We start from the raw sequence: 18,035 nt of genomic DNA on the forward strand, positions 1-18,035 counted from the left end.
AATTAGAAACTGATACATTAAGTGAGGAATGGCGCCAGGACGCTGGTGTTACTACTTTGTTGTGATTTTTTTTCCTTTTTTTTCCAATTTGTTAGCTAAATTGTACAGATGGCATAGTATCTCATTTCTAGTAGGCAGACACCCAGAATCTAATGACAGTGCTGGAAAGATAGTGTACAAACTGCTGCATTGTGTTACCACCGGCCATGAGACAATGTACCGATCTGTTATTTAAATCAGCATTTTGGCTTGTGGGAATTTGTGCCACCAACTCAGCTGTCTAGGCACTAAATGATAAGGAATCATGTAATAAAGGACTCGAATACCATCAAGTGGCTTTTGATATATCAGAAAAGGAGGGTGATGTATGGATTTAGTCACCAGCATATTAAAGTGAAATAATTCTGTCTGTCTTTGATTCGGAATAAAATGGGAAGTATTGGTGCTGTATGCCATACAAACAGTTTAAGTCAGTTGCATTTTGAGTGTAAAATGTTGTTGTCATCAAATACAAGAAAACAGAGTCCATAAAGGAAAACCACAAAACACCAGCATTTTGTTCATTGGTCATATTTTCCATTACATCATTTGTCCTATAGTGTGGAAATCCTGTGATGACTATAATGCATGTATTTTTTTTTTCTTGCAAGTGTAAGGAATGACTTTCTGCAGCGTGCAAGTGTTGAGCATGGTATTTTGTATCTTCAGCACAATGAGGTTCAGGTACATTTCAGTGACATTTTTAGTGGTTTCTCTCCTAGATTTTTGCACCAGCTGTGGATAGCCTGGAGGGGAAAAAAGGCAACAAGGGCACTTGATTTTTAAAAAGTGCATATTCAGCTGATTGTGCCGATTGTGGAGGCTTAAGATCTCTGGGTATGGCAGCCTCCAGTGATTTTTGCAAACTTCCAATTAAAGTAAATGAAAACATAACTGGTAGAAACTTTTTTTTTGCCTTCCCTTTTGCTCTTTATTACTTCTGATATGTTGAAAGACCACTGATGTATCCATTTGCTTCTAGTCTCTCTGTATTACAGTTTTCGTATAATCTGACTTTGGCAGTCAGAATTTTCCTCTTCAATCTACGTTTATAATTCCTTTGTACCTGAGTGTTTACGTTGTATAAAGTATCTACTGTGGAGTTCTCTTCACTCTATTTGGCTGAAGAAATGTACATAACAGACACATCAAAGAAATAATTAAGTGGTGTAATGCCTTAAGAAGAATGCGGAGCGGATCTGTTGCTGGGGTCTGGAACGTGCACCCGCCTTCTTGGGTGGTTTTGCTATTCCTGTTTTGAATGTTAAAAGGGGAAAAAACCAGCTTCTGTTCTGATGACTGACTTGTGTGATGCAGTTTTGATTAGCTAAATCTGCCTTGTTCAGTGAAGTTAATGTGGTTTGACAGGACCTTGATTAGGAAGCAATCATTTCTGTTGATAGTAAACAGTTGGTCACTTTCAGCAGAGATAGGAATGCTGCCCTTTGTCTTGCATGAAGTATGATTTGTTGGTTAAAGTCCTGGTTAAATTCAAAAGGGAAGTGTGGGTGGAATGGGAGAGAATATAGTACCAGGAGTAGAAGTTTATGGTAGGCTCCACAGTCCTCATAAAATGGGGGCTTTATTGTCTTGGCTGGCATTGAGACGCAAAAGAGGGAGGGAGACATTTTGTCTTTGGAAGCACTTGCAGCGTAAAGGGCTGCAAAAGAAAGCTGTGGTGCAGATTAGGATAACTCTGCTCCCTTACCCCCACCCCATATTCCTGTAGGATGAAGCAAAATTTATTAGCCTATCATAGACTACTGGTTGGTGGAGAAAGATGGCAGTGAGCGTGAACATGAGCCTGATGAGTGAAAGTGTGTTTAGGGTTTGATTCTTGACAAAAATTAACAATAGCTTTTTGTTACCATGCATATGGAGTCTCAATGATTGTATGTTCTCTCACTGTAGTAAGAGGGATTTTAAAAGTTATAAAGGGCCTCTAGGTAAGGAAGTTGTACTTTGATTTTTATTTTTTTCTTACTGTGAGCTGGTCACTGTTACTTGGTGTGAAGGAGGTAACGCCACATGTGACAGGCTGAAAAAATGGAGTGTGTTGTGGAAACACTTATTTCTTCAAAGAATTCTTGAACTAGAAATTAAGCAATGCTTCGTGCCAGAATGACTGTATGGTTTAATTGTTGAGGGTCTCATTCTGACAGCTTTATCCATGCAGGGGCCCCGCGTCTTGCCTGGTGGTCCTTTTAGCCCCAGGGGGGTTACGGGTGGGTTGAGGGCCCATGTGATTGAAAAAGTATGTCCCTGTTCGGGCTTGGGAATGTCATCTCCCACACTGCCAACTGGTTACAGATCAGTCTTCCGTTATACGGCCTAGGAAGAGATAGATGTACATGCCTAATTTCTGTTCACACTGTTGCAGAATTAAACTTTGGCAGTAGTTCAGATCACCAGTGCCAAGCTGACTAGGGCTGAAAAAAATGTAACAAATTAGACCAGGTCTGTAGCCTGGACTTAGCAGAGCAATAAAGGTAATAAATTGTAAGGGATGGGAACAACATGTTGGTGGTATTCTTGTCCTCCTCATCTGGATGTGGTATTGATTCAGCTAATGGGCTGAATTAATTGACCCCGCCTCCCACATGCATTTGCTAGGGAGACTACAGGGGAGGTTATATAAAGTATATGAACTTTAGCTGAATGCTTTTTTGTAAGACGGAAGATAATTTTCCATTCTTACGTAATATTTTCTGGCAAGGCAAATTGAATATGGCTCCCTCTAGAGCCTGCCGATTTTGCAGTCTCCCTCTGCCTTTCTCTTCTTTTTTTTCCCCACCATGTTTTAATATGGAGCACACTGTTCAGCTCATGTGGGTTTAAAAACAGATGTTGCACATGAATGATCTGCCTCACAGCATGTTATGCAGGTACTGGACCACTGGAGTAAATTAGCTGTAGACAGTCCTTTCTGCTACACTCAAAACTGCATCTCTTTATGTGAACTTGGTATTTTTTCTTTTTTACTTAAGGGTGAAAGAAGTACTCATGCTTACTTACTCTTTCCCTCCTCCCTTTTTTTAACTGAAGAGAAACATTCTCCTTCTTGCCTTTGCCAAATTATTTAGGAGAGGAGTGTAAATTAAAGCCATTTATCTTGAAATGTGCTATTGGAGCAGACTGTTTATACAAGTGTAAGAAATTGTAACATAGTATTTGGTCTGGTCTGTGAGGAAAAGGTTTTCCTTTTTTCTTTCTTTTTTAATTTTTACATATGGGATATTGGTTATAATGTAGAAAAAACTGTTTGAGGCTCCAGTTTACGCATCAATGTTTTAGTGCATAGAGGCAATGGAATTTTAATGAGGAATATGGTTTTTGGTGCAGCGTTACTAAAATAAAGTTGTTACTAGTTTTAGAATTATACTGTGATCAGTTTGAGACAGAAGAGTCCATGCACATGGACCAGTTTTTCTGACTGGAGAATGCTCATCAAGTGAATCCAGAATAAGCAGTTACTGGCTAATACAAAGCTGTTGATATTTATCCATCAGTTGGTGGCCGAGTGAGTCGGGAGTTAAATTACACTCGGCAGAAGATTGGAGAAGAGGCCATGTTTAACCCCCAGCTCATGATCCAGACTCCACAGGAAGATGGTGCTAATGTACTAACAACAGAAGCACTCCGACAGCACCTTGACTCTGCGCTTCAGGCCAGCAGAGTACATGTCTATATGTACAACAGGTAAGGGGAAAAGCAAAAGTTTTCTTGACCATCCGTAACAGCTAAAAAGTGGGTACATGCGTCCCTCCGTTTATTTTTAAATGCTTAGCACTTCAGAGCCTTTCCCTTAGGACTATGTTTTGATTTGAATGTCGCTGATTTCTGATACTTGACGTTGTGGCATGATAGCAGTGACAAGTTGGCTTTTAACAAGTAAGACGGGGTAAGTAGTGTTGGAAGAGATTCTGAGAGTGTACCCCTATGAGAAGTGCGATAGTATCCAGCATTTGTCTTGACAAAGGAGTGATGTCTGTGCTCTTAAAAATGGAACCTTATGGGTGGGATTCCTAACACTGAAAATCCTTCCATATTAGAGTTGAATTCTCTTGCTGACACCATCATGAGGTACATAGTGACTGTGAACAGTGGTACGGTATCCTTCCAGTAGTTTGGATATCAAGGGAAATGCAAACGTGAGAAATGGCAGTGGAATAATAACTGTTTAATAACATAGACATAATAGAGTTGGCCTTCAGAGTGTCTGTGTGCACATACTGAAGGTCGGGAGTTGTATCTTGTCCAACAAAAAAATAATGAAGGTGCACCTTAGGAAGGTACCAGCTTTGGGCTAGCGAGATGTCTCCCTGAAAAGTGGTTCCTCCAGGGTTACCACTTGCATGATGATGTGCCTAGGTGTGCTGCCTGCGAGGCGTGAAGCCCCCTGTCTTTCAGCACATCCAACTGATGCCTCAGTGGACTAATGCCGAGGCTCCAATTATCTTCTACCCAGCTCCTGCCTTGTCTAAGGCGTTAGAAGTCATGGCAGTGGAAGTTGTAACATAGCTGAAAAAGGAAGGCAGGAATCCTAATGGTTTCTTTTCTCTTGCATGTGTAGGTCAGCTGGAAATATTCTAGTCTTCTGAGCTGGAGCTGGCTTCTCTCTCGCTTGTGTCACTGCATGGTATCTTCAAAAGCGGTCTCATTTATACAAAGATGGATTTCTGTCCCTTTAACATGTGTTGACTAGCCTGTTCATCTAGAAGCAGCTCCATTATATTTAATGAGTTTTACAGAAAATGTGAGAATAACTGAAACAAATGTCTAGTTCTGTAACTACAAAAAGAAAGGCCTTTGCTTTTTTTGTGAGGTGTAGTATATCTATGCTGAATAATATTTGCCTTTCTCAATGATTGGCTGCTTGAGGCCAATATGTGTATATGAGTGGCAATTTTAAATGTCCACTACATTTTGAAAATAGCTTTTCAGTAATTGTGCAAGAAAAAAATAATTTGTTCTTTATATTTCTTATAGACAGTGGAAATTGGAACATTTGTGTTATAAATCAGGAGAACTCATCACAGAAGCAGGTTACATGGACCAGGTATGTGTAGGCATTTAGTTACAAGATTTGTGTATTCTCATGATTTAGCTTGTGCTGCTTTGATTACGTTCTAGTATAACTGTGTTTTTCTGCTTTCTGATTTTGACAGATCATCGAGTATCTTTATCCTTGCTTAATTATCACTCCTTTGGACTGCTTCTGGGAGGGAGCAAAGCTACAGTCAGGAACTGCCTATCTATTGTAAGCATTGTTTTTTATAACTTTCTGGTCTGACTGATTTTAATAGTATAACTGTGTATGATTTTTAAGTTGCATTCCCATTGTTTATTCAGATTCTGGTTTAACAGAAAAATAAAGGATAAAATATAGTGTCTCTACAGAAAATATGGATGGATTTTTTTTTTTTAAATTGAACAAAGATTTTCCTGATTCTAAGAGATGATTTGTAGGCGTTGATTTAAATCCTATGTTATTTTTCCTGTTCTGTTAGCATGCAAAATAAAATGTAAGTTCTGAATTCAAGCTTTAAGAATTTTATACCTTTTTTTTCCCCCTGAAATAAATTTTTTTCTGGTGGTTTTTTGGGGTTTTTTTGTTTTTTTTTTCTTCATAAAATACAAAAACATGGATTGGCTGGGAACTTATTCCTAAGAAGATGTCTTGGATTAAATCTCAAGTCTTACTAAGGAATAAAGAACAAATCCTTTGCTTATGAGATCATTAAAGAAGCCATATAGTATCTTTTATGGGTGGTTTCTCACAATTTACAATTGCGATATTATATGCCCCGAATCCTTTAAAAAGTTAATTGTTAATCTGTGCAGGCATTTTCTGTTAATTATGCAAGAGTTAGTATTTGAGTTTATTGTTTCTGTCCTGGTTTGCATGTCTCTGTAAAAGCAATTTGCAATGGCCATCTCCTAACCTTTAGTGTACAGTTTTAGATGGGGAAATAAGGGGGTTTGTGTTTTCTGGTTGGGAGATTCGGAATAATGACTTAAGCCTGGTTAAGCAGATACAGTGTGGTTTGAACCACAGAATAAGGCAGCCAAAAGCCTTTCTAGTCTGTCAACATCACAAATTCAGAAGTGGGGGGTGGGAGACGTGGCAGTGATAGTGGTGACAGCCATGGTAGCAGGAAAGCTTGATGGTTGATAGTCAAGCTGCCAGGGCATTTGAAGGAGTGCAGTATTGTTACAGATAAACAAAGATCAGCTATATTGATTGATTACATTTGCAAGATGATTATTAGACTAGCAAGAAGTAATCTGATACTATGAGAAAGGCTTTCTTTCCTCAACCCCCTCTTTTCTTTCCTTCTCCCCTCCCCCCCTAATTCTTTGAAGCAGCAGTTGGCTGCTTTTTTGTTATTTAGGTGCTTGATGATTTGTTTTGCTTTGCTTGTAAATGGAAGTATTTTTAACCTGTGAATATTCTCTTTTATACAATAACTTTGTAAGGACTGAGTATTTTTGTTAAAATTACAACTGGGTTGCAATAAAAGTACATAAACAAATCTCATTAAAACGTGCCTTACATTTTATGAAACAACCTTACCAGAAAAGGTTTTAACTTCTAACAGAAAATAGCTCAATTATTTGTGCAAATACAAATTTTAAAAGTATGTTTGTTTCAGTAGTTCTTTTGTCTTTTTATGTGTGTCATTTTCTCCTGGTTTCTCTTGCAGAGGGAAGCCTCCTTTGCAGTGGATCAACTTTGACCCCTTAGAATTCTTAGAAGAGTTAAAGAAAATAAACTACCAAGTGGAGAGCTGGGAAGAAATGCTGAATAAAGCGGAGGTTGGTCATGGTTATATGGATCGACCCTGCCTGAATCCTGCTGATCCCGATTGCCCAATCACAGCTCCCAATAAAAATTCCACAAAAGTAAGTTTGCTTGTCCTTGTGCATATCTTTTCAAGGGAGGCCGGGGTGGTGAGGGGAGGTCAGAGAGGACAGAAGAAGGTACCATTTTCTTCCAAGCAATATATAATTCGTATTCTTGAGTGATGTCATTTCTCTGTTCATGTTATATGCTGTATGCTGTTAGCCCACAGTCACGACCTTCCCCTCATTCTGTGACGCAATGCTTAATCCCGCGTGTTTAGAGTGAGAATACAGTTGTCAGCTACTGGCTGGGTGTCGCAATACGGTGATGTGGCATTTCAGCAAACATGATGCCTCAGACAGACATAGCCACTGCTGGAATACAGCTGCCGCTATACACTCAGACCACGCAGCAAAGCTTTCCTTCAAGTAGCGCCAGTTTTGTTGATCTTTGTGAAGAATTTGAAGTCACGGGCCCCAATTTCATATATATTCCTTTATCAATCACATCTGGCTTTGGAGAAATTACCGTGTGGTCAACAAGTATCCAGCTGATTTGTTCAATTTGATTTGTTGAACACATTTCTCTTTGTAGACCTCCTAGATTGTCTTTAATGTCTGTTATTCTAGTACACTGGGTGTTGAATTAGGGTATGAGTTTGTCTGAAGTTATGAAACTGATTAATTGTTTGTTCATAATTTTTTCTAGCCTCTTGATGTAGCCCTTGTTTTGAGTGGTGGATGCTATGGACTGTCAAGAAAATACATGCATTGGCAGGAGGAGTTGATTATAGGTGGTACAGTCAAGAACAGTTCTGGTAAACTTGTCAGGTAAACAAATGTTTGTAGAAAATTTCAAAGTTTTTCTTTGTTAGAGTTTGGTTTTTGGGGCACAGGGGGAGGATCTTGCAAAATCTACTGCCCTTCATGTGTATTATGAATCCCAGTTTAGGAGGACATGCCTCAAGAGAAAGAGTGATTAGACAGTTGTTTAAATTTAAGGAGGCGTCATTGCTTCCTGCTTGCAACCCCGGAATGATAGCCTCAGTTGCTCAGAAAGAAAGCTTTTTCCTGGCAACTTGGTTGTTTAAAATGTATGTATAAAGCATTGAACGGTGTTTAAAGCACTGAACACCTTTGATCATGTTTTGAAATATGATCAAAGGAAAAAGGGGGAAAAATAATTTGGATAATGCGCTCACTCATTTGACTTCTCTCAGAATTCCGAAATCTCCACAGCTTTTTGTTCAGGATCAATACAGAGAAAAGTCTATTTTTATGTCCTTACATCTTGCATACATCTTTTAAGTGATAAAACAAACCCCTTTGTTTCAGACTTCTTCAAGAAGTCATGGAACGCTGGACTGCAGTAGGGGAAAAACATGTGAATTAGAACTGTTCTGAAAAATGTAGGCCATACTAAACTAAATGAAGCATAATTCTTCCATATTTAATACAAAGAACTTGTATTAGAACTTTTAATATGAATTTTGACCTTTTTTACACTCACACTAAACATTGATAAGTCTTTCAACAAGTAGCCACAGAATATATTTTTAGTGAAAAATAAAATAGTTCCTTAAGCTTCTAAAATTGTTGGATACGGTTGCATACTGTGGAGATTCAGGATGGGTGGTTATTGCCATTGTGTACTCCTCACAGCTTGTCAGGCACCAGGATTTTAATCTGGCATTTCTCTCCAAGGGATGAAAAAGACTGAGGTCTTCAAATGACAAATTGCCAACGGCATTTACAAGATCTCGCAGAAATAACTGTTCCTGTGGCATCCTCACAGTAATCTGTCTATCAATTATGATCTTTATAACTGATTTGTAGGGTTTACATTCTTTGCTCCTGAAACTGATCCTATTGAAAATAATGGCAAAACTCTCATTAACTTCAATGAAACCAGATTTAGCCTCAATACTGCATAGACCAGTACAGCTGCACCAGATACACAGTAGAATAATTATACTCTGTTCAATTTTAATACGAACATGTGCCCTATAAAATCAAGAACTCATGCAAGCTCCCGTTAGGGTCTCATTTGGGACTTGATGCCATGAAAATAATTTCCTGAAAATGCTCATTTTATACCTCTTCCTCCTCTCCCTTCTCTCCATGTCACAGTGCCCAGGCTTTGCAAACCATGTTTCAGTTAATGACTCCTAAGCAGATGTATGAGCACTTCAAGGGGTATGAATATGTTTCACATATCAACTGGAACGAGGATAAGGCAGCAGCAATTCTGGAAGCCTGGCAGAGGATGTATGTTGAGGTAAAATTGAAAATAACCTAGATATCATACTATAAGGTCCTACTGAGATCCACTGCCTTCTGTCATGGCTTTTTGCAGTATTTCTTCAAGGAAGATGCTTAAACCAGAACTGAGTCATTGCCTCCCAATTTTTAAGTAGATTTTTTTTTTCTTTTTTTCCCCCCACTTAAGAAGCTGCTTGGTTATTCACATATGAGAAGCCATGAAGGTTTTGCTCTTTGCTGTCTGGGACATTTTTGCTTTGCTGGGGCTGAGAAGGAACCGAAAAGCTAGCTGGAATTTAAAAGCTTTTGGTTGACGTGGTTATTCTAAAGGTGTCTGGAAAACATTAGCCTGCCATGGGCTGCTCTGCCAGTGGCAGCCCGGGTGGGGAGGCTACGTGACAGTGCCTGGCCTCTGTGTCCCAAGCTCTGACCTCTGCTGCGCTGCTTCTGACCTCTGCGCGTCGCCAGGCAGGGGAGGAGAGGAGCACCCCGAAGAGATCGCTGGCCTTGGCTTAAAGGCAAAACTCGTACTACAGCAAATCCATGGTGGAGTTATGGGAAGAGGATTCAAGTTAAATGTTTGGAATGGGCTGGGAATGCAGTAGCCTCTCCTGAAGGATGCAAATTCTTGTCTTAAGAATTGTCTTATAATCAGTAGCTTGCAAGAACTAATGACCAAACACATTTGTGTAGCATCAGCATAATCTCTGTGTAGGGTGTGGGCTTTCACAGGAACATTAAGGCAAAAGTAGCTGATTTCAGGTGTGTGCTGTAGAAGATGGTAATGAATTTTTTCTTTAGTCACACCAAGTTTTATTTTTCTTTTCATAGGTTGTTCATCAAAGTGTTGCACAAAACTCTACTCAGAAGGTGCTTTCCTTTACTACAACCACCCTGGATGACATCCTAAAGTCATTTTCTGATGTCAGTGTTATCAGAGTAGCTAGTGGCTACTTACTAATGGTAATAAAATAAATTTATTTAATTTTCTCTGGTAGTAGAGCAGGGCTTAAATATCTGCTTTATTGTTACCAGTCAGTAGTCCAGAACATTTTAGGCATATTTAAAATAAAAACTACAGTTTGTAAACTTTTGCCTCAGGCTTGTCACCTGTTCCTCCGTGTAACATCTGCCATGTGTCTATTCTGTTTAAAAATGTTGATGTGTATTTTGGGTGGGTAGAGATAGCTGTTAGAGAAGGATCCATTCTAATATTTTGCCTTTTTTCCCCCAACTCCTTCTCTCCCCCACCCCCTCACTTGCTTTAGCTTGCCTACGCCTGTTTAACAATGCTGCGGTGGGACTGTGCCAAGTCTCAGGGTGCCGTGGGGCTGGCAGGAGTCTTGTTGGTTGCACTCTCAGTGGCTGCAGGATTGGGCCTGTGCTCATTGATTGGAATTTCCTTTAATGCTGCCACAACTCAGGTACTTAGGAGACACAAGTCTGCTGTTAAATTACGAGTACTTTGTTAGTAAATGAACACAACTGAATCTTTGAGGGGAAAAAAGCTGCAGAGTATTTTGGCTCTAGATTTTTACTTGGGCTTTTCTCCTATCTCATAGCTTATGCTGTGAGAAATTAAGTGATCGTGCTGCCAAATGATATTAAAGAGAAAGACAGGTATCCTGTAGTTTGTATAATTACTAGCTTCTGGGTTATTTGATTTTTCTGTGTCCCAATACGAGTGGAGGCATCCAGTTTTACATAAGAAGCTGCAGGTTTTGTCTTTGCATCTGAATATATCAGGATGTTCAAATTCTGAAAATACTTCGAATATAACTTGAATTATTATCAGACATTCTTTGTCTACCCAAAACTTGAATTACTTTTGGTGAGGTTTTGTACCTGCAAATGGTATACTGCAAGTTCCTCAGCAGTATTCCAGAATAAAAGTTAATAGTGGTATTGCATCCTTTTGATTTTCATTTTACCCTTGGATTTGTATACAGTGTAATGTAAAAGTTGCTTTAATTAGCCGTTTAATGGCTAGCTGCATGGCAGATCATAAAACAACCTTCTTGGTTTTTGTTTGTTTTGCTTCTTCCCCAAGGTTTTGCCTTTTCTTGCTCTTGGAGTTGGTGTAGATGATGTTTTCCTTCTGGCACATGCATTTAGCGAAACAGGGCAGAATAAGAGAATTCCATTCGAGGTAATGACATAATGGGGATTTGGGGAAAGATAAAACAAAAGGCTTCATATAGGAAAAGATAACTGTACCCAGAACTAATTAGTAGTGATTGAAAAACCCCCGTTTTTTTCTCAGTTGCTTTTCCTAGGGTCTGGAAATTCTTATTTGTGTCAAAATAGGAAATGATGGCAATGCATGTGATCCTACAATGTTTTGGAATGTTCACATTATTTTTTTCTTTTTTTTTTTTTTAATAGTGTCTTAGATTTATTTTGTCTTGAAAATTTAATTTATAGCTGTCAAATAAAGGCTAATTTATACAACGCAAATTCTGCCCAAAATCTTAGTGCAAGTCAATGTAAATTTAGGAACAAACTCAAATACAAGTCTGGCAATTAAATAATAGAATGCTTTTAATGGAAGAACACAAAAATGTTCAGGTGAAAAGAAAGAGAAGGACGACAGCGCAGAAAACAAACATTTCTTTTTATTTGTATCAGCTGTTACCTTTACTTATTTGTTATGGCCTTAAATTTGAGTTATTTTGTATATTTTTCTCTGGTTTTTTTTCTGATGTTTATAATTGACCATGACATTTCAAAGCATAACATATTAATGTTATGAAATCTAAGATGTCGTCACTTTTATGATCCTTTCCTTTTATTGACCTTTTTACCTTCAGTCCAAAGTTTCAGATCCAAAGTACAAACTGCTTAAAAGCAATGTATATTTGCCCATTCTGTTTTGTACAAGCAATGTCTCCCATGTGCTCTTTCCAGCTGGTTTGGCATGCAGGCACTACAACCTCACTGTAATCTCCATATGCTTCAAAATAGCCTGTTGGGTTGGAAAAGGGTCATGTGTTTATCTTGATTTCTCTGTGTTTTTTTGTGTGTGGTTTTGGGTTGTTTTTTTGTTTTGTTACACACTTCTTCAAGATGTGTAGCTATGTTATGCCTCTATGCTGTTAATACATGCGTATTTTGTCTGAAAAATGAGAACACCAAGTGACTCAACTGGTAGAAAATACATCCTACTTAATTACAGATGTATTTGATATAATGTCAGTACCCATTTAGTTTTGCATTCTGAAGCTAGAATCAGCTTTGATAATGTTTTCTACCTGCAAAAGCCATGCGCACTTCATGTGTCATCTGCTTTTCTCCTGAACAGTATACTTAGTATATTGTTTATTCTCACATACTCTCAAATGCACACTTGTATTCAGAATTTCATTGTAATAATTTTTCACTGTTACTGTGTTGTATCTGTAGGATGACCCCTTCATTTGCAGGACATCACCTTATTCACTTGACTTTTAAGATACGTCATTTGTTTTGCAGGACAGAACAGGTGAATGTTTGAAGCGAACAGGAGCAAGTGTAGCCCTTACATCTATCAGCAATGTTACTGCTTTCTTTATGGCTGCCTTAATCCCTATTCCTGCTTTACGAGCATTTTCACTCCAAGTAAGTTTATGTGCTGTTTTGTTAGCTCTTTTGCATGGTCCCATCATGGAAGGCCACGATGGTAGTGTTCGTGGTAGTGTTGAAGTCTGTGTTCAGTGCTGCTGCAGTTCACTGAACTGGTATGTGATCACTGTTCACCGTAGATCTGGGTAATAACAACTGCTGTCTGCCCTTGATTCTGCTCCTCCCATTTCTCATGCCTGGGGTCTCTCGCATCCTGTTAGCAGGTGAAAGAATACCCTGCCCCATCACAGCTGTGTGCAAAAACCAAGATGTACGCAGCTAAGCAGAAACAAGTCTCCAGAAAGATTTTCATTCTTAAGTCAAGAGGAGTGGACTGTACTGTAACATTCCTCAGTAGGAATTTAACCCTTTCATTCACGTTTGTCCAATTTGCTGCTCTTAAAAACTGTAACCAAAGTGCAATGACAGCAGCAGATATGCATTTGCCATATTAATTATTACTGCAGCAGTTTGTACTGCCTTCCCCCCAATGCAATTTTAGCAAACTTGGAGAAAACTTCCAAGAATTTTACGTTCCAACTGCTTTGAGAGAAAATGTGAATTTTATGTGCTGAACCATGTATTGCTCTCTCTCCCTTTCTCTCTTTGTTTTCTTGTATTCGTTTGTGATAATATACCTTCAGGAATATGAAATAGTAAGGGTGCTGGAGAAAGCTTTCTTCTAAAAGCAAGGGCTGTTTGAAGAAACCTTTGGGAATTTCTCCCCTGACACTGCTTTAATACATAAGCAATTTATAGCACTGTATGACCTTGGTGCAGAGCAGGCAAACAGTACTTTTTCAGTAGTTATTTTTCTTCTGCTGTAGCCTGGTTCTCCAGTCATTTTTCATTCTCCTTGAGCCCTTGGCTACCCAGAGGAAGCAAGGGCTGCCATTTTTCTTAATACATGTGGCAATTATTGCTGTTTTCAGAGGTTTAAGTGTGCCTGCATTAAGCTGTAAAATGGTAAACTGTTTGCGATTGCAGTTACCTAACCAGTAAACATTAATAATTTTTTTACCATTTCCTTCTCAACAGGCAATTTGATAGTGAATAATAGAGAAAGTAAAGGCCTCATTGGTTTTCTGCATTGTTTAGCAGATGTCTGTGGCAACTAAAACTAGATCCTTAGTCCTAAATGGTTAGCAGTATTTAGCTCTGCTGATTTGCCAAAACCTAGATGTCTCTTCTTACAGGTGATGTGACAGTGAATTGTTTTATTTCATGGCAAAGACCAGTGTCAATGTGTGAAACATTTTTTGAAGTGTAACACTTCTTCTATTGGAAGAAGTTATTTATGTCTCCTAAATCTGTGGCGCAATTTGAAACATTCAACATGCACCTTAAGCAGCTAACAGGATGCTGGAGATCTTCACCAGGAGTTACAGGAGAAGGCTTGTTTTGTCAGGCGTTGTAGTACCTGTGCTTTACAGAAGTTACTTCAGCCTAAATGCATCTCATAAGAAGTACTCAACAGAGATGGGCCATTTTGTCCTAATTGCACTGCTAAGCTGTTGAGTGGGAGCCACCAAAGTTAATTCTTTCTTATCTGATCAAATTCTGCTCAGCCTTTCTCTATTCTCACTCTACACATCAGAACATGACAGGTTGCCTTTGGAACATATGTGGAGACACCACCTGTAATTGTTACTGTAATCTGAGTATAAGTTAAACATACCTTTCCTAAAGTCTTTTCTTTTTGCCTGCTGCCACGCTGTAGACTGAGTCACTGAAAGTGCAGAAAACAAAGTCGGCATAGCAAAATGACAAACAAGAAGTTTCCAGTGAGATTTCAACATATTCATGTATGAACATGTTGATATTATGCAGAATAAAAACATCACGATCAAAGTCCTTTTTAAGGCAGTGATTAATACGGAATCTATGTGTAGGAACGTTGGGGTGTCCAGAAATTAATGTTTGAGTTGCTCAATCTTTTCTCACATGCATCTGTAATTTGTCTTCGCTTGCACAAAGTAACCTTATATGTATATAAGAGATGGAAGAATGTGCAAAAAAAGGGCAGCTGGAGACTGAGGATTTATTGGTTTAGAGAAATACATATAACTGATAGATACATGTTAGGAACTACTAAAATAATATCCTTTGTTGTTAGAAAGAACCATCTATTACTTGCTTTGCCTAGCTTCACCAGGTAGAATCAAAATCAAGTGATACATTAATCACAACATTCAGAATCAGATAACCATGGCAGATTTTGGTGGGTGGTCTGTATTTATACATGGATTTCTTTATTTACAGTCTTCTTCCTCCCTCTCCCTCTGGCTCAGGCATGTTTAAACAAGAAGTCCTTGTCGTCTTTGATAGCTTCCTAGCAAGATTTAGAAAGCAATGAAATACTGCATTTACTTTTCATAGATGCTGCCTTCTTCTCATCCAGATAGTGAATTTTTAGCAGATGGGCGTAAAAAAAGGATTGCTCTTGACCTTGTTTTGCTCTTCATTCACATTTCTTAAGACACTGCAAGATAATTGTCAAAGTTTCCATAACTTTTGAGGCCCAGTGAAATAACCCAGCTGCTGAGGGAGAATAAATGGTTCCCTGCGTCTGCAAGCCCAGCTTTTAGTTAGAAACTCATGTTTTGCGTATCAGTGCTTTCTTCTTTCTCAGCTTCTGTTCTGTTCTGCCAGCTAAAGCAGTTCATTGATACCTCTGAGTTGTTCATTTACTTTATGGAACTCCAACACTGCAAGTCTGATGCTGTCTTAGAAGTTTGCTAGGGTTAGCTCTTGCCGAGTTCTAAAAAATGGAAATCGGTCCTTTTGAAAGTGAGGTTTTTAAAATTAATTCCATTATGCAGATAGGGACTGGTTTAGCTTTTTCACCATTTTAATTTTTTTCATTTGTTGATCTTACTAGCTCCTTATTTAAGCAGTTTTAGGGCTTTGAGATGCTAAACATGTCCCAAATACTGAGTCACAAGAATCACCTGTAAGAGTGCTGAGAACTTTGAAGCAGTACGTCCTGAGTTTTCATATGTGTTTCATTTCTTAAAATTGTGGTGGAGGGGACATTATCAGAGAAATCCACTCAAAGATTTTGAAGTTTGCAGTAGGAATGTCTTAAACATAGCTCTTTGTTTTGAGAATAAATGAAGGAAGGCAAGGCTGGGCTGAATTCTTTCCTCAGACAGATTGCTCGGACACTGTTGCAGAATAAATTCTGCCCAGGAAAGAGAAGGTACAGCTTCACAAAAAGTCATCTACCTCTTCTTGCTTACAACAGAAACGTCCTCCCCTAACAGCAGAGGAGTGGTGTGGATTCACTAATGAGCAGGGGTGGAACTTTTCCCAATAAGTCTTAGCAGTAACTTTTTCCTTCACCCTAATAATGACAAGTTTTTTTCCAAAATGTAAAAGTGCATTACCAGGTGGTGGTGGTGGTTTTGTGGAGAGAAAGAACCTAAGTTGTTAAGCTCATTCAGTTATCTTACTCTGCTGAAGTGGTTTGTCCCCCTCCTTTTACCCACGTCATTTACCTTTCCCTGCTCCTGACATAAGAATTTAACAAGCAAAATTAAAGCCTAAGGGAAAAGGTGGGGGCAAGGAGGGGATCCGAGTCTGTATGCTGTCAGGAGGGAGTTGCAGATAGGCAGCAGTAGGGTGGAAGTTTCCCTGACAGACCTCCTCCTCTGTTCATCACCTCTGGCTGTACAGCACACCCGTTCTCCATGGGTGGGCTGCCAGGAATGGCACATAGCAGCACATACCTTCAGCGGGGCCCCAGCCTACCAGCCTGGCTCGCGTCTCCTGTGCTGCCTCCAGCACAGACTGCCATTCTTCTGTCTCCGCTAACAGTTGCAGCAGCAATAGTATTTTTAGGCTGTGCACTATGAAAAGATGCAAAAAGTGGAGCATGTTTCTCAGAAAGCGACCAACATTTTTTTCCGATTAATGGAATTTTTTTACTACTCTCTGATCTCATTTCACTGAATGCCTTCGTTTCACACCCTTGAGTGGGCCCCATTTTATCCCTTCTAGGACGAATCTTAGTTTTGTTGATTTCTCAAGGAAAAGTTCTGAGGCCCCTTCCTCTCCCATTTGACCATTCGTCTCTGAAGGGGTGAGAGAAGATGCCCTGTCCCCAAAAGTCCCAAGCATGCTCTCAGCTTGGGTGCTGCTAACAGATGGCCTGTACTCTGGAAGTTCTGCTACCACAGTTTTTTCTTGGTGCAATTCCAATCAATGTAATTGTTACAGATTGTGGGCATTGCCGTGGTCTTAATTCTCATACGTTCCCATTCCCAGCCAGCAGATGTCTAACTGGTACTGGGAGGGGGAGTGGTGGCTGATGCATCAGGTCGGAAGTTGAGTCACCCCTCAACAGTTCTTCCTTCCCTCTCCTTATCAAGTCACAGGGTGTTTTTTGATGGTACAACAAATTAGAATTGATACAAGAACAATATTTTCTCTATTTAATTGTGAAAACTGAGAACTGTTACGTCCTTGAAATGCTGAAGAGGTGGGTGAGGGGGGAGAGACAGTGTGCAATATATAGGATGTGGTGTTAAGGTCCTGGAATCTGTTTAAGTACAAATCAGAACAGAGGGAATTATTTAAAAATACTTCACTTGCAGGGTTAATACATCAACACCAGGATGGCACAATGGAAAATCTAGTTGTTCTAAAAAGAGATGCCACATTAATAGGCGTATTTACTATGTCTCATTGGATTAGTTTTGATGCTTCTTAAAAAATCAGATGTGAATATAACTAACTTTAATGGCATCTCTGCCATACACTTAAGTATTAGTTTTCAGGTTTAGTGGCATTTGAGATTCAAGGATGTTGGGGTCGACGAAGGGCACTGATAAGGCATGAAGTATTTGCAGTTTATGGAGCAGGAACAGAGGACTTCTGTTAGTTTTTCAGCCATGCTGGGAGGAGTAAGAATTATTGAATCAGGCCTCAGCTGCTTTTTCGAAATCTCAAAAAATCCTAGCTGATACTTGATAGAATATCTTGGTTAGACACAACTAATTATTCAAGTTATATGGGTGATTCAACCTTCTCTGGTTTAGCAGCAATAGAAAGCAGTTGTATGAACTAGGTTCAACAAACACCTTGCTTGCAACAGCAGCCATTTGTTTTTCTGACAAATTCGATTAATTCTAGAGAGGATCAAAAGGAAATCACTTAATTTTAAAGTCTTGGCTATGACCTTACATACCTTTCTGTATGGATATTTATAAATCATGAAGTAGTCATTGGATCTTTTCTCTCAAAGATGGCTAAATACTAATTTGACTTTAAGTACTAAGTAAATT

At 39.1% G+C, this 18,035-nt stretch overlaps 1 protein-coding gene across 9 annotated transcripts in view; it reads left to right on the plus strand.

Annotated features, from left to right (window-relative positions):
• The window catches only part of PTCH1 (patched 1), a 68,191-nt gene that overhangs the window by 20,163 nt on the left and 29,993 nt on the right, over nucleotides 1-18,035 (plus strand). For 4 of the 9 annotated variants that reach the window (XR_012670959.1, XM_075137243.1, XM_075137249.1 and 1 more), the window contains 10 exons: nucleotides 3,549-3,738; nucleotides 5,029-5,098; nucleotides 5,208-5,299; nucleotides 6,747-6,945; nucleotides 7,595-7,716; nucleotides 9,016-9,163; nucleotides 9,979-10,110; nucleotides 10,416-10,571; nucleotides 11,198-11,296; nucleotides 12,619-12,744. Coding sequence is in view for 8 of the 9 variants with exons in the window: in XM_075137243.1 (XP_074993344.1) it covers nucleotides 3,549-3,738; nucleotides 5,029-5,098; nucleotides 5,208-5,299; nucleotides 6,747-6,945; nucleotides 7,595-7,716; nucleotides 9,016-9,163; nucleotides 9,979-10,110; nucleotides 10,416-10,571; nucleotides 11,198-11,296; nucleotides 12,619-12,744 (1,334 nt within the window). In the remaining variant the exon portion in view is untranslated. Of the gene's footprint in view, nucleotides 1-3,548; nucleotides 3,739-5,028; nucleotides 5,099-5,207; nucleotides 5,300-6,746; nucleotides 6,946-7,594; nucleotides 7,717-9,015; nucleotides 9,164-9,978; nucleotides 10,111-10,415; nucleotides 10,572-11,197; nucleotides 11,297-12,618; nucleotides 12,745-18,035 lie in introns of those variants that run through there. The other 5 variants (XM_075137244.1, XM_075137251.1, XM_075137245.1 and 2 more) reach the window with 5 other exon arrangements.

The sequence above is a fragment of the Calonectris borealis genome, chromosome Z (genome assembly GCF_964195595.1).
Source record: "Calonectris borealis chromosome Z, bCalBor7.hap1.2, whole genome shotgun sequence".
NCBI classification, from domain to species: domain Eukaryota; kingdom Metazoa; phylum Chordata; class Aves; order Procellariiformes; family Procellariidae; genus Calonectris; species Calonectris borealis.